Source organism: Enhydra lutris, unplaced genomic scaffold (genome assembly GCF_002288905.1).
Source record: "Enhydra lutris kenyoni isolate GAN:26980312 unplaced genomic scaffold, ASM228890v2 scaffoldscaffold44, whole genome shotgun sequence".
NCBI lineage: Eukaryota > Metazoa > Chordata > Mammalia > Carnivora > Mustelidae > Enhydra > Enhydra lutris.
The window spans coordinates 7909939-7924904 of NW_019154128.1; the positions used below are offsets into that span (position 1 = coordinate 7909939).

General features: G+C 42.0%; 1 protein-coding gene across 4 annotated transcripts in view; it reads left to right on the forward strand.

The window, feature by feature from the left end:
* Nucleotides 1–858: 858 nt before the first annotated feature.
* LOC111155963 (ring finger protein 149) overlaps nucleotides 859–14966 on the forward strand; it is a 32860-nt gene continuing 18752 nt past the window's right edge. For all 4 annotated transcript variants that reach the window (XR_002641172.1, XR_002641173.1, XR_002641171.1 and 1 more), the window contains exons 1-3: nucleotides 859–1424; nucleotides 12743–12993; nucleotides 13913–13981. Coding sequence is in view for 1 of the 4 variants with exons in the window: in XM_022516443.1 (XP_022372151.1) it covers nucleotides 968–1424; nucleotides 12743–12993; nucleotides 13913–13981 (777 nt within the window). In the remaining 3 variants the exon portion in view is untranslated. The remainder of the gene's footprint in view (nucleotides 1425–12742; nucleotides 12994–13912; nucleotides 13982–14966) is intronic.

Consider the following 14966-nt stretch of genomic DNA (forward strand, 5'->3'; position numbering starts at 1 on the left):
CCCAACAGAAACCCTTGCTGTGAGTTGGCAACATTCTACTTCCTTCAATTATAGATCCTTGTAGAAGGAGGAAGATGAGTCAGTCAGAAATTAATGGTCTCAACTTTTTTCTGCAGCAGTAATAAGGCTTTGTATCCACGGCAGTTTTAAATGGCCTACCTACCACCCAGCGTTTATTTCCAAACAAATCCTTTTCTCTTTATTTATTTATTGCTGTACAATGTAAGCGCTCATCTAAATAGGTAGTTTGATGCACTTATTTCAAAACTACTGATTATACATAAAATACCATAATAGAAAAGGTTGCTGTTGAGTGCAGTGCTGGAGAGAAGTGACAAGAAATCAATTAGCATTACAAAATCGGTCCCAAAGCGTGTGCGGAAAACAGCAGTAGCTTGGTTCTAAACAAGCAAGGCCTGTGCCATGCGCCTGGGATTGCACTGTACATTCTTCATAAAGATCGGCTGAGCGACTTTACATAGCCGTGCTCCCACGCCTCTCGACCCGCTCACGGAGGAGCTTCCCGTTTCTCCGACAGTCACTTCCCCTTGCTTGGGGGGTGTGGAGGGGGGGCTCGAGGTCAGGTTACACAAGCTCGACCCCTGGCCACCGCGCCCTGCCTGGCTCGAAAGGACGCGTGAGCGGCTAGCACCCGGTCTATGCGTCCGCGGGAGCCTCGGGGTCGCGGACCGCCTGCCTTCGAGCGATGGGTAAGACACAGGCACCAGAGCCAGGGGGCAGTCTTCAGCCCGCGCACGTAGCGCCGGAGGGGCCAGGGAAGGTCCCGCCCCACTCTCCGCCCCCTTCCTCGCTCCGCCAGGTGCGCGTGCGCCGCAGCCCCGCCCGCCGATCCGCCTGGCTCCTATCCCGCTCGGCGGCAAGCGCCTGGTTCTTAACTCCCTTCAGCGGCCTCGCACGCGCGCGGTTCCAGCCCCGGCCTCCTCCTCGTCGGCTTGGCTGTGGGGCCATGGCGTGTCGGCGGCGGCCCGAGGCTGGCGTCGGGGCCCGCGGCGCGCTGGCGCTGCTGGCGCTGGCTCTGAACGTGCCGGGGGCCAGGGGCCGGGCGCTCGAGTGGTACTCGGCTGTGGTGAGCACCGAGTACGTGGACCCGCACACGAACCGCACCGTGTGGAGCGTCTCGGAGAGCGGCCGCTTCGGCGACAGCTCGCCCAAGGAGGGCGCGCAGGGCCTGGTGGGCGTCCCGCGCGCGGCGGACCGCGACCCCGAGGGCTGCGCGCCAGACACTCGCTTCCTCGTGCCGGCGCCCGGCGGCCGGGGGGACGCGCCCTGGGTGGCCCTAGTGGCGCGCGGGGGCTGCACTTTCAAGGACAAGGTGCTGGTGGCGGCGCGGAGGAACGCCTCGGCCGTGGTCCTCTACAACGGGGAGGGCCACGGGAACCTCACCACGCCCATGTCCCACGCGGGTGAGCGGAGGCCGGGGGACGCGGGGAGGCGGCGGGGGAAACTCTGTAGCTTAGTCATGGGCGACGGCCCTCTCGACCTCGGCCTTGATCCCCAGGGGCACGCCGCGAAGGGGCTGGGGGCACGCCGCGAAGGGGCTGGGGGCGCGACTCTGATGACTTTTGGCAGTCAGGAACTGGGAGGGAAGCTCTGGATGGGCGCGCCGTGACCCACCCCCCCGGGGGGGGGCTTTTTGGGCCGTAGGCGGGCCTGATTAGATCTTCGCCTTGGGCTCTTCAGGTGCAGGGGGGGTGCCCTCCGGAGGCCCTTCAGGTGTAGGGGAGAACGAAAGAAATAAACACCCACCCGAAGAGGACTGTGGTGGAAATTCTCATGATTGCTCAATCATGGGTCACTTTCCATTCATCGTTTTCACAAAGTCAAGTGAGGTAGGAATTGAAGCTCGCTCCTAGCTCACTCCCAAGGTCTGGTAGTCCCTTCACCAATGTCAAGTGGTTGTTTGGTAGGGCTCTGGTTTCTCCACTTTCATAAAACGTGAGTGTATTCTGAACTTCTGAGTCAGAAAAGCTGGATTTAAGTGCGGATATGCTTTCTCACTTTCTACATGTAAGGTTGTAATAACCGGCCCTACTGCCAGTCCTCGAGTCTTGAGTTTAGATGAAATTTTTCAGGTTATGTTCATTCAGGTAAAGGTCTTGCTCTTTGCCAGGAGACGCTTCCCACACACCTATTCTCCAGGGCAACAGGTTGCGTCTTCAAGCCCTGGTGACAGTTTGAGAATCTAATTTTGCAAGATGTCCTCCTCAGAACTGAAATCCGAGTGCTATAGGACCTGAACCCAGCAGAGTGAACATTTTTCTGTTATGATTTTTAAGATCATGACTCATTCTGAATTTATTGTGATTAAAGTCTTTTTTAAAGTTGCTGCTGCTGCAAGTCAGACATCCTATTTCCTGTACTTTTGTTTTTCATTCTGCTTTGATTTCTCAAAAGCAAGTTCGAACTTTAATGTCAGAAAAGAGACTTTGGATTTGGTCTGTTTTAGCTGCGATGGGAATAGAAATCAGTTGAGAGGTGAGAAAATGGAGAGTGTTAGAACAATTCTTTCAAGCACAGCTCAAGATGTGCTGAGAAGTGTGCAGAAACTATGGGACAAGGGGTGGTTAGGGTGGATGATGGTAGGGCATATTGAAATTGGATGGGAGTGATGTGGTAGAGATCGAGCAGAGAGAAGTAACCCCAAGAGTCCGCTCTTAAGAGGGCCATGTCTAGGGTACTTCGGAGGGGGTCGCCTTAGACAGTAGAGGGAAATTCTCAGTTGCAACAGAAGGAAGTGGTTTTGGAAGAGGAAGTAGGAGCAGAGGCCTGTGTGGGGTGGCGTTGGGTGAGGCGCCACCTTTGGTGCAGCTATTCCAGTGATTACAAGTCTACCAAATTGTCATTGTACCCAAGCCATGTTTCCATAAAACTACCATGAAAAGCCCTGTCAGATTTCAGAGACCATTCCTGATACATCCTATTGATGGTGTTTTCCCAATTTTAGTAGTCCTTTTTTTTTTTTTAAAAGATTTTATTTATTTATTTGACCGAAAGAGAGAGAAAGAGCACAAGCAGGCCGAGAGAGAGGGAGAAGCAGAATCCCTAAAGAGCAGGGAGCCCAATGCAGGGTTCATGCCCAGCACCCTGGGACCATGACCTGAGCTGGAAGCAGTTGCTTAACTGATCGAGCCACCCAGGCGCCCCCAATTTTAGTAATTTTGTCAAAGAAAAGAGGTTAGTGTGTCAGGATTCTCTGAGTCTGGGTCCTTGCAGTCTCTTCTGAGTCTACAACATCTTCATTTGGACCTTTTCTTTTCAATGGCTGGCTCAGGGACTACAATTTCCTAAATCTGTTTACTGCATTTTTTGATAATGATGTTAGTTAGCATTTTTCCAGGGTACTAGCACTTGCTCTAACCATGGGTCAGCCACCTTGCTTATGTTATTTGACATAATTTAGCCAGGCCCCAAAAAACACCTCGTTGATGTTTATTTTAAATCCTCCTGAGTTTCTCTTCTATTATCAACGTCCATTCTAGTCTTTTTACCCTGAGAATCATTCTGTTTGAGAAAAGAGATAAAAGTAACAGCTTTAGCAATTTTTTTTTTAATGTGTGGAAGTACCCAGTGTGTAGGCAGTGTGCTCAGTGCTCTCCATACAGTGGCTCCCTTAACCCTCCTGACAGCCTTTTAACATAGGTGCTCTAACCCCATTCTGTGGATGAGGAAACTGGTCCATGGTAAGGGTGGGGGTCTATACATAGCCAGATCATTCTTTGTTGTGGGAGGGGCTGGCTCTTCTGTGTGTTAATGGGATGTTTAGCATCCCTGGCCTCTGCCTACTAGATTGCAACAGTACTTACCCAATTGTGACAACCAAAAATGTGTCCAGGTAATACCAAGGTGGGGGGTACTGATGACAGAATCATCCAATGTTTTGAACCACTGACTTACAGGGAGATTAATTTGGTAGCGTTGTGACCAGCGGTTTAAACAGAGAAAAATCTGCAGACTCTAGCCCATTGGGCTGATCCAAGGAGAAATAAAATTGACCCTTGAACAACACAAGGCTTAGAGGTATCAACCCCCTGTGCAGTGGAAAAGATTTTCCGTATAACTTTTGACTCCCCCAAAACTTAACCACTGATAGCCTCCTGTTGACTGGGCATTTTACCAATAACATAAACAGTAAACACATTTTATATGTTATTATGTATTGCACACTGGATTCTTATAATGTAAGCTAGAGAGAAGGAAATGTTATATTAAAATCAAAGAGAAAATACATTTACTATACTGTACTGTATTGGGGGGAAAATCCTTGCATAAGTTAACCCACACATTTCAAACCTGTGTTGTTCAAGTGTCAACTGTATAAAGGCCAATACTGTAGCAGTGACTGTAGGAATGGAAAGGTATGACCTTCACAGAACTTGGCCCAACTGGGAAAAAAGGTACAGATGTATCATGACTTTTTGAGAATGGAATAGCATTAAGAATTGGAATGAATAGAATTAAGTCAGAAGACAAACTGGCTTTGACATACTTGAATTTGAAATGTTACATAGAACCTTGAATGTAGCTCAAGTTAGGTTTCTTGGATTTTGTCAGAATGTGGCTGGCGGCAGGAAAAACCACAGATTTCGGTGGTTTCGATGCTCCTGTGTAGCACTCGAGTTATGCAGAACAGTTAAGAGATGGCTGCTTGTAAAAATGAATCATGAGTCTTTTCCCAAATCTCAGGGAGAATTTCTGCAGTTTTTCTTAAGCCTGTTGCTTGACTGTACTAAATCCAGTACAAGATATTTTGGGTATAAATCAGTGTTTTATTGTGTTTCTAAAAATAAAATGATTTTAAGATAATCTGTGAGAACAACTATAAGGACTGTTGAACTAATTAGTTTCCTGTTAATTAATTCTTTTTACTTTAGCAGACAGAATAATGAGTAGCCACTTTGGGCTAAGTATTGTGCTTGCTCAGGTATAGAAGTGCATGACACATGCCTGCCTTTGAGGAGTTTGTGACCTGGTGGGGGTGATAAACAACCTTCCAGACAATATGGTTTGGGTCTTGATGGAATTAACACACATGGTTGCTTAGGAAGCATAAAGGAAGAACATCTAAAACAGATACTGCAGGGGTGACTAGAAGTTAGTTTGACCAAGATGAGTAAAAATTGATACAAGTCAAATCATTAAAACAGAAGTTCTTAGGGATCCCTGGGTGGCTCAGTTGGTTAAATGTCTGCCTTCAGCTCAGGTCATGATCCAAGTTCTGGGATAGAGTCCCTGCTCCTGAGCAGGGATCCTGCTTCTCCCTCTGCCCTGCCACTCCCTCGCTTGTGTGCACTCTCTGTCTCTGACAAATAAATAAAATCTTTTTTCAAAAAAGAAAGGGAAAGAAACTTGAAAAAAATAAAAGTTTTTGTAGAGCCTTGGCCTTACTTAGTTTGATTATTGTTGGTTAACAAATAGGATGATCCTTTAGCTGAAATCTTGTCATGTTCTTTTAAGCATAGATTCATTCATTCACTTTGTATATGTTAACTTCATTCATTCTGTTAACAGCTGTTTACTGAGTGCCAGCTACTGGCAAGGCTTAGAGCTATGTTTGAAGAAGGGGCCGGTGTTGGGGTGGAGGAAAATGACAAAAATGTAGAAGTCCCTAGTGTTATAGAAGATGTGCATTTTGCATTTGCAGAGCATGATAAATAGTTTATGAATAATAAATTTTTGATGTTGTATATCAACATGATGATGATGTGCTCTACTCAAACGATCTAAAAATGTGGATTTTAATTATGTATTTTGGTGCTGTAGGAAAACAGAAATGGCACCTCACAGCCACACGTAGAAGGTGGGTTTAACTAGGATGGTTCCCAGAAAGATAGAGTTTGGAAGGATATGTTGGTGGAGAGGGTGTGTCTGAGTGTGAAAGGGGGGAGGTGGGCTATAGGCATTCTTGGTGGTGGGAATAGCATTGCAAGAGACTGAAGCCTTGAAATAAAGTAATGCATTTAGGAACCCTGCAAAGAGTTGTATATTCAACAAATACAAAATATTTTTGAGCAAGTCAAATTATCTAAAACATAATTTAAATTTCCAAGAAAAGAATTAAACATTTGTTTTTTGTGCCCTCCCAACACTCCCTAGTCATAAAACGTTTCTGTTTCGCATAATAGCTTCAGATCTCAGAGACATTTGCATTCATATTGGGTGTACCATTTCTATTAATATTCTCCGTATCGGGGCATTTCAACTATAATACAGCCAGTTTTTCAAATGGATTCATCCATACAGAAACTCTTCTATGGGTCACCACTGCATGATACTTGGCTACAAAAACTAATAAATAAGAACAGGTAATACTTGTCTAGTGAGGGAGAGAAACCTATAAAGAAATTCTGGTAGGTGTTTTATACACCTACTAGAGCTGTGTCTAAGAGGAACTGATGCATCGCAGGCACAAAGGGGTGGGTGGTGCTGAGAAGCCCTGTGTTGGGCTTGTGCTGAATCTTGAAGATTTGACCACAGTTTTTCCAGGTTTGGGGGCAGAAGGTGGAGAGGGCATAGAATTTATGAGAAAGAAAGAAAACCTGAAATTTAATAGGATTCTTTTGCCGGGACTCTTAACATGTATTTCTTGCTGCCTGAATTAGTTTTCTAGAGCAGAGATCTAATCCACCACTTTAAATATTTCAGTAGTTCCCACTCCCTTCAAAGAATGCTGAAATCTAAATAGTTTCCTTTGGGAGGAGAGAAATGGTACACTAGACTTATATGTAACCTCTAGAATTTTGAACCAGTTGACCAAGACAGGATTTCTTACTTCTTCGTTTTTGAGCAAGTGGTAAGAGGAACACTGACATCTGAAAGGAAACAGAAATATATGCAATTTTATTTCTGGCATGGAAGTTTTATATTACAGACAATTTGGCTTGCTAAAGAGTACTATATTTGGTATTTATTATTTGACAAGTAGGTTTATGACCCTGTACTCTGTACACAGACATTGTGCTAAGTAAGACAACAATAAACTGCCTTCGCGTTTTCCTGTCTAATGGTGAGAGGTATAGATTCTTTGGGCGAGGGAGAGGGATTGCACAAGATGACCATTTTTACAGAAGCATGACTGGTAACAGTGTTAAGGACTAAGGAAGGAAAATCCTAAGAACTTTTTCTCCTCTCCCAAGTCTTTGCATATCTGTGTGTCCTATGAAGAAACTCAGCTGTGTAGTTGGGAAATAAGCTGTGATTTGCTCTCATGTGTACCTGAGGCTCTCCAGGATTGGCGGGGGGAGGTGGCAGTGCATGATGAAGTAAGGGCAGGGCCAGGTGAGGTGCCTGTGCCTGGTATCGCTTCTAGTCATGCACATGGTGACCCCAAGCTAGTGCATTTTTACTCAGCTGCCGTATCTCCAGTTCATCCTAAAAGATGTTCCAGAATATCAGTGAGTCTTCATCCTGCATTTTAATTTAAAGAAGTTCCCAGAAGCAATCTTGCTGCTGTAATTAGTAGAGCAAATGGTTTAGCTGTCATCTTAGACACAGTATTTTTTTTTTTAATGATTTCTTTTAAATCAGTGAACTGTTTTAGTTTCCTAGGTGAAAAATTTCAAGTTAATATTGCAAGTGTTTCAGTTCAGTGGATCCCTCTGACAATCACTGTGTGTCAGTTGCCCCTTCCTTTGAAAATTTTGGTGTTCAAGAACCTCTCTAATCTCAATTCTCTTCCACCTCTCATTTATTCATTCATTTATTCAACAAATATTTATGAAACACTTCAGGTTCTATGTAAGGCACTGGGGATAAAGAGATAAACAAGATACCTTTACATATACAGTAGTCACCCCCCTTATCATGGTTTCAGTTACCCGAGGTCAGCCTCGGTCTGGAAGTAGATCTTTCTTCTGACTTACAGTCAGAAGATTAGTAGTAGCCTAACGCTAGGTCATAATGTCTACGTCATTCACCTCAATTCATCTGATCACATGGGCATTTTATCGTCTCACATTATCACAAGAAGGGTGAGTATAGTACAAAGTATTTTGAGAGACCACATTCATGACTCTTTTTGCAGCATGTTGTTATAATTGCCCTACTTTATTATTAGTTGTTAATCTCTTATTGTACCTAATTTATAAATTAAACTTTATAATAGGTATGTATAGGGAAAAAACAGCATATATATATAGTATCCGTTGCTATTTGCAGTTTCAGGCAGTCACTGGAGGTCTTGGGATGTATTCCTTGTGATAAGGGGGACAACTGTATTTTAGTCACTAACCAGATTGGACCTCACCATCCCAAATATGTTTTTATGATGATTTCACAGCCTAAAAAGCCTCCCTTTGTTTGCTTGGTAAACTTTTCCTGTCCTTCAACATGTAGCTCAAGTGTGCTTCCTAGGGAAAGCATTCTCTCCACCTCAGACAAAATTATCATTTCATTTCTGCAGCACTTTGTATTCCACCTTCTTAGTAAATAAGAAATAGTCCAAAATAGAAAAATTCTCATTTTATAGCTGAAGAAATACTCTCAGAGGGTAGTTTCTCCAGACCCAGACAGTGGATGACAGATCTGGACCGAGTCTGCGTGGTTCTGAAGATTGGGTCCCACATGAGGAGGCAGGACAGAGATAATGCATGGGTCCTGGGTCTTCAGCCCCAGAACTGGGTATATGACATTCAGCAGCTCTCCCAATTCCTGAGCCCTCATCTGTAAAATGGTAATTTGGCTTCTCTGCTTCAAGTGAGACGTAAATGTGAAAGTGCTCCGAAGTTGGTTTTCCCCATTTAACACAAAGAACATTATGTCAGTACTGAATTTTATGAAGCTGTGACCGTGGCATGGAAACATTTATTTTCTGCGTATAACTTTTTAACTGAGACCAACACATGGGGTTCATTAAACCGTTCTTTCTACTTGAGTATGTGCTTGAAGTTTTCCACAAAAGGAGGTTTATGAGAAAAGGCTTTCAGCTTATAAAGTGCCATGTAATTATAAGTGGTATAATTATCCTAATGTTTCTGTGCTTGTGTTTCTCAGCTTCTAGATGTTTGTTTTCCTGAAGGCAGGAAATGCCTTCCTCCTTACAGTGTCTCCCCAGTGATGACATGGCAGACTGCATGAGTGGGGAGACAAGTACAGCTTTTGCTAAGTGACACTTCTGGCCCTGGTCAAAGGACTGGCCTCCAGGCAGGAGCCACCTTAGAAGGGTGCCCTTCTGGTGTTTCAGTAACTAAATCCTGATGGCAGGGGCCACAGTGGATTTGCTGCAGGTTAAAGTTTCTCTCTGCAATAAAATTGTTAAAACACAGTTTTGAAGTGATGCCAGGGAACATTCTTTATGTGTATTTTTATTTTTATTTTTTTAAAGATTTTATTTATTTGAGAGAGAGCACAGCAAGGGGAGCAGCAGGTAGAGGGAGAGGGAGAAGTGGGCTCCCTGCTCAGTGGGGAGCCTGATGTGGGCCTTGATCCCGGGACCCCAGGATCATAACCTGAGCTGAAGACAGGCGCTTAACCGACTGAGCCACCCAGGCACCCCTTTATGTGTATTTTTAAAATTAGTTTTTGAATAGATACTACATGCACGTCGTACAGAATTTTTATTGTGCCCAGCTCCTCTCCCCAGACGCAGTCAGGGTCCCTAGGCTCTGGGTCGCCTTTCAGAGGCAGTCCAAATTGATGTGACATGCATATCTTTCATCCACATAGTTTGCCATGTTGCACTTTCCCCTCGGTAGTCTTGCCTACTGTTCATACTAATGGAGTCGCTGCCTCAGTCTGTGTACACATACTATAGTGTATGTAACCCTTTTCCTATTGATGGACGTTTAGATTGTGATGGCAAAAACTTAGAGAAGATAAATTTGACAACAGATATCTTTACAGATAGCTCCTGTATACACATGCAAGTGTATTTGTGCTTAAGTTCTTGGACATGGAATTGCTGTGCATTAAATTTCTTGGGAAAAATAAATAAAATTTTTTTGATAGCCATTGCCCTCCATGCAAGATTGTAATAATAAACTCCCCCTGCAGTGTGCAAGAATGCAGATTTGTGCTCATTCTTGCCATTATGGAGGATCAAAACTATTTGATCTTTGCCTGTCATATAGGTACAGATGGTCCCTGACTTATTGTGGTTTGACTTGGAATTTTTTGACTTTATGGTGGTACAAAAGCAGTACGCCTTCAGTGGAAACCATACTTCAAATTTTGAATTTGGATCCTTTCCAGAGCTAGTGATAGGCCCTACAGGACTCTCTAATGATGCTGGGTTGTAGCAGCAGCCTCAGCTCCCAATCTGCCACATGATCACAAAGATCAACAACCATTCTCTTCCCAGATCACCATTTAATTTTTTTTACTTTTGGTACTATGTTCACAAAATTACGTGAGCTAGCACTTTCTGTAGGTATGGTGTTAGAGGATTTTGCCCAACAGTAGACTGTTACAAGTGTTCCGAGCATTTTAAGGTAGTCTAGGTTAAGCTGTGATGTTCAATATTAAGTGCATTTTCTACTTAGAATATTTTCAACTTAGGATAGGTTTTCAGGATGCAATGCACATAAGTTGAAAATCTTTTTATTTATTTATTTATTTATTTATTTATTTTTTAATTTATTTGACAGACAGATCACAAGTAGGCAGAGAGGCAGGCAGAGAGAGAGAGGAGGAGCAGGCGGGCTCCCTGCTGAGCAGGGACTCGACCCCAGGATCCTGGGATCATGACCTGAGCCGAAGGCAGAGGCTTTAACCCCTGAGCCACCCAGGTGCCCCGAAAATCTTTTTATTTATTTATTTTTTATTTATTTATTTTTTAAGATTTTATTTTTTTATTTATTTGACAGAGAGAGGGAGATCACAAGCAGGCAGAGAGGCAGGCAGAGAGAGGGGAGGAAGCAGGCTCCCTGCTGAGCAGAGAGCCCGATTCGGTACTCAATCCCAGGACCCTGAGTCGAAGGCAGAGGCTTAACCCACTGAGCCACTCAGGCGCCCCAGTTGAAGATCTTTTTAATGTTTTCATTTGTACCATGACTTTTCAATTTGTTGGGGAGTGACCACAGAGGTGTGCAGGTTTTCTTTTTGGGGCAATGAAAATGTTAATTGAATTAGATTGTGGTGATGGTCGCAGAGCCTTTATGAGTATACTAAAAAACGGTGAATTGTATACTTTAAAAGGGTGAGTTTTATGCCATGTGAATTCTTACCTAACTAAAGCTGATACGTAAAAAAAAAAAAAGATTTTTTGTCTTTTCTGCAAACTGATTTCATTTCCTTTGTTTTTCTGTTGCTCTTTGTCTTACAGGAAATTGTTTTCTGTCTTTATTATATTACATGTGTTTCCCCCCCCACTTTGGTCATTTGCTTTTTGATCTTGATTCCTTGATTTTGCTCTTTTTTAGCCATGTGGAAAATTTTCATTTTTATATTTCCTCGCTTTTATATATTTAAATCTTTGATTTACTTGGAACTTATTTTGCCATTAATTGTGAGAAAGGGATACAGCTTTTTTATTTTCCCTCAGATAAGACCCAATTATCCCCATACTATTTTTAAAAAACTATCCCGGTTATCCCATTGATTTAAGATTACAGTTTTATCATATAGTAAGGGTTTTCTTGTATTTGGGTCTAATTTCTGGACTTCGATTCTACCCCTTTATTCTGGTTGTCTTCCTTAGCTACTACCACACTGTTTTAATTTCTTTAATTGTAAAGGTTAGTTCAGGTTTTACTTTTAAAAAGTTTTCCTGGGGCGCCTGGGTGGCTCAGTCGTTAAGCGTCTGCCTTCGGCTCAGGTCGTGATCCCGGGGTCCTGGGATCGAGCCCCACACCAGGCTCCCCGCTCAGCGGGGAGCCCGGTTCCTCCTCTCTCTCTGCCTGCCTCTCTGCCTGCTTGTGATCTCTGTCTGTCAAATAAATAAATAAAATCTTTAAAAAAAAAAAAAAGTTTTCCTGATCGTTTGTGATTATTTTTCCCCTAATGAACTTCAGAAACAGCATTTTTAAGGTTTAAAGAATTCAATTGATAATTTATGGTTATTATATTAATTTATAGATAGATTTGTATAAACTGTTTTGCCCCTTTTCTAATTTTTTTATATTATGTCTGCTCATTCCTTCAGACCAGTGTTAAATAATAGTGATCATAGAAGAAATTCTCAGATTGCCTCCCTCTGATTAATAAGCATACTTTAGGTATTTTTTTTTTTAAGATTTTATTTATTAGAGAGAGAACGTGGGAGGGAGAAGCAGACTTCCCGCTGAGTGGGGAGCCTCATGCAGGGCTTGATCCGGGACCCCAGGATCATGACCTGAGCCAAAGGCAGATGCCACCCAGGCGCCCCTAGGTATTATGTATTAATATTCATAAGTGAAATTAGTCTGGTTCTTTTGGTTTATTCCCATGTTTAGCTTTATTTTCTAGAAATAATTTTTTAAACTTTTTAACTTTTTAATCTACTGTGAAATAATTTTAGTACCATCAGTGTTCAAGTTTTGTGGTAGAATTCACCTGTGGAATTGAATGGGGCTCTTACCCTTGCGGGGGGAATAGTTATTAGAGACTTGTTATACTTCTAATGCAGTCAGTTTGTTTTCTGTTTTGGGGCCAGTTTTGGTAACTTATGTTTTTCTTGAAAATTAAACATTTTTTGTAAGTTTTTGGATGTTACATATAGACAAGCTGTAGTATTCTCGTATTTTTCTCTTACTTTCTCTGTATCTCATTTTTGTTCTTCATATTGACTTTTTTTTGTTCTTCCCCACAGGAACTGGAAATATAGTGGTCATTATGGTGAGCTACCCAAAAGGAAGAGAAATTTTGGATCTGGTGCAGAAAGGCATTGCAGTGAAAATGACCATAGGGGTTGGCACCCGTCATGTACAGGAGTTCATCAGTGGTCAGTCTGTGGTATTTGTGGCCATCGCCTTCATCACCATGATGATTATCTCATTAGCCTGGCTGATATTTTACTATATACAGCGTTTTCTATATACTGGCTCACAGTTTGGAGGTCAGGTAATTATGGGTAATTCTTTTTAACTTTACTTTTTAAAAGATAGTTCATAAATATTTCTTATATATTCCCTGAAACTATATTAGAGTTTTGTGGGTTTTTTGGACCACATTCTTAATTTCATTTTCACTCGTACTATTTCATTAATATAACTTTTTAAAAATAATTTTTAATTAGACTGTATTAAATTTTCTGTTCTGTGGGAAATTAAATATCTTTAAATGGGATCATTTTTGCTTGTTTTGTTCCTCTGAATACCCACTTTATCTTTTTCAGACATAAAGGAATAATAAACAGGCCTGAGGTAGAGTAAACGTGGTTCTGTGTTTAAAACAAGGAGAACCCTGGGCCTGAAGATGAGGCGCAGGGTGGGAGGGGCTTCCTGGCTTCTGTTGTGGGGCAACTTTCGAAGCCATTTATCTGCAGAGAGATAGTGTCTCTGTCACAGCAAAGAGGAGGGCACTTGAAGAGCCAGAGGCTTCCACAGATAGGCCTTTGAATTTCACACTTACCCTATTGTCTTAAAAAGCCACTCTTTTTGGCTTTGTAGGTAGTCCTTTCTGGTCATCTTGTACATGCTGACTAGGTGAAAACTTCTTTCTTTTTTAGGGACAGGTATTAGTAGATGAATCAGTGGGACCCCCTCTTCCCATCCTCAGCTTCCTACTCTATTGCCAATGTTTACACATAAGCATTGGTTTCTTCTTCAGGCATGGAATTGAAAATAAATATTCTTGATCAAACAGCTCTTAAGTTATATGTGGCTGTTTTATACATTAAGATGTAAATGGTAATTTTTGTTCTTTTCATTATAGTCAATTTAACTTTGTTTTTTTAAAAGATTTTTTTCTGTAAGCTTATGTGAATTTTTTAAATAATGACTTAAAATTTTTAGTGATAATAATATTTTTCCTATCTAAGAGCCATAGGAAAGAAGCTAAGAAAATCATTGGCCAGCTTCCACTTCATACTGTAAAGCATGGAGAAAAGGTAACATTTTCATGGGTTTTTTGTTTGTTTTATACTAAAGTATGTATCTGTTTATATGTCTAACTAAAACTTTCCAGTCTGTTAAATGTACATTGAACATGTGGAGTTTTGACTAGTTTGAGTTAGTGTTAACTTGCATACTTGTGTTCATTGTAGAGAAGGGTTGATAGAAGTACTCAGTTGCACATGTGAAGAGCCACCTAAATCCCTTGGCACCAGAGAAGGTAGCCACTAGTTGTATACAGTTATTTTACTTTAAATGGATAAAATTGAACTTAAAATTCATTCCTGAGTCACACTAGCTACATTCCAAATGCTTAAAGGGCCCTATTGGCTGGCTGCTGCCATACTGGATAGGACTGACATGTCCATCACTTAAGAAGGTTCTACCTGTTGGTCAGACCAAGATGACTCTAAGGAAGGTAAAGAGCTTCCAAGTTCCCTTGGACCATAGACCTTTGATACTTTAAATTCATTTCTGTTAAATCTGAGGCTATAGGGTATGTGTCCATTCTCTCTGGTTCCCTTAAATACAGGGGGAAAAAAAACTGGGATTTATAGAAAAGGGGAGGGAAGATGTACTTAAAACTACTTTTGGGAAAAAAGAAACATTTTGACATGGCCCACCTGGGACATAAAAGGTCAGAATCATACCAGAGTTTTAAAGCATTTTGGGAATGGGACATACCCTAAATCCAGAACCTCAGAATCTTAGAGGATCTATTCTTTAAGAGGAAAACAGTTGCTAATGCAGTAATAGTACTTTTTTAAAATGGTCTGTCTTCTTTGTCTTGAGATGTTGATAAGTGTGTTGACTTGTTAGGTATAGGTTCGTTCTGTTGTTTTGATTTTTACTTCTTTTCACCAAATTGTTGAGACTTCATCTATTCCACCCTCCACTCCCCATTCAAAAAAGAGAATAACTGCACTTATTTTATGTATCCCTTCTTTGGACTAACTTTAAAGCAGAAATAATACTCATTAA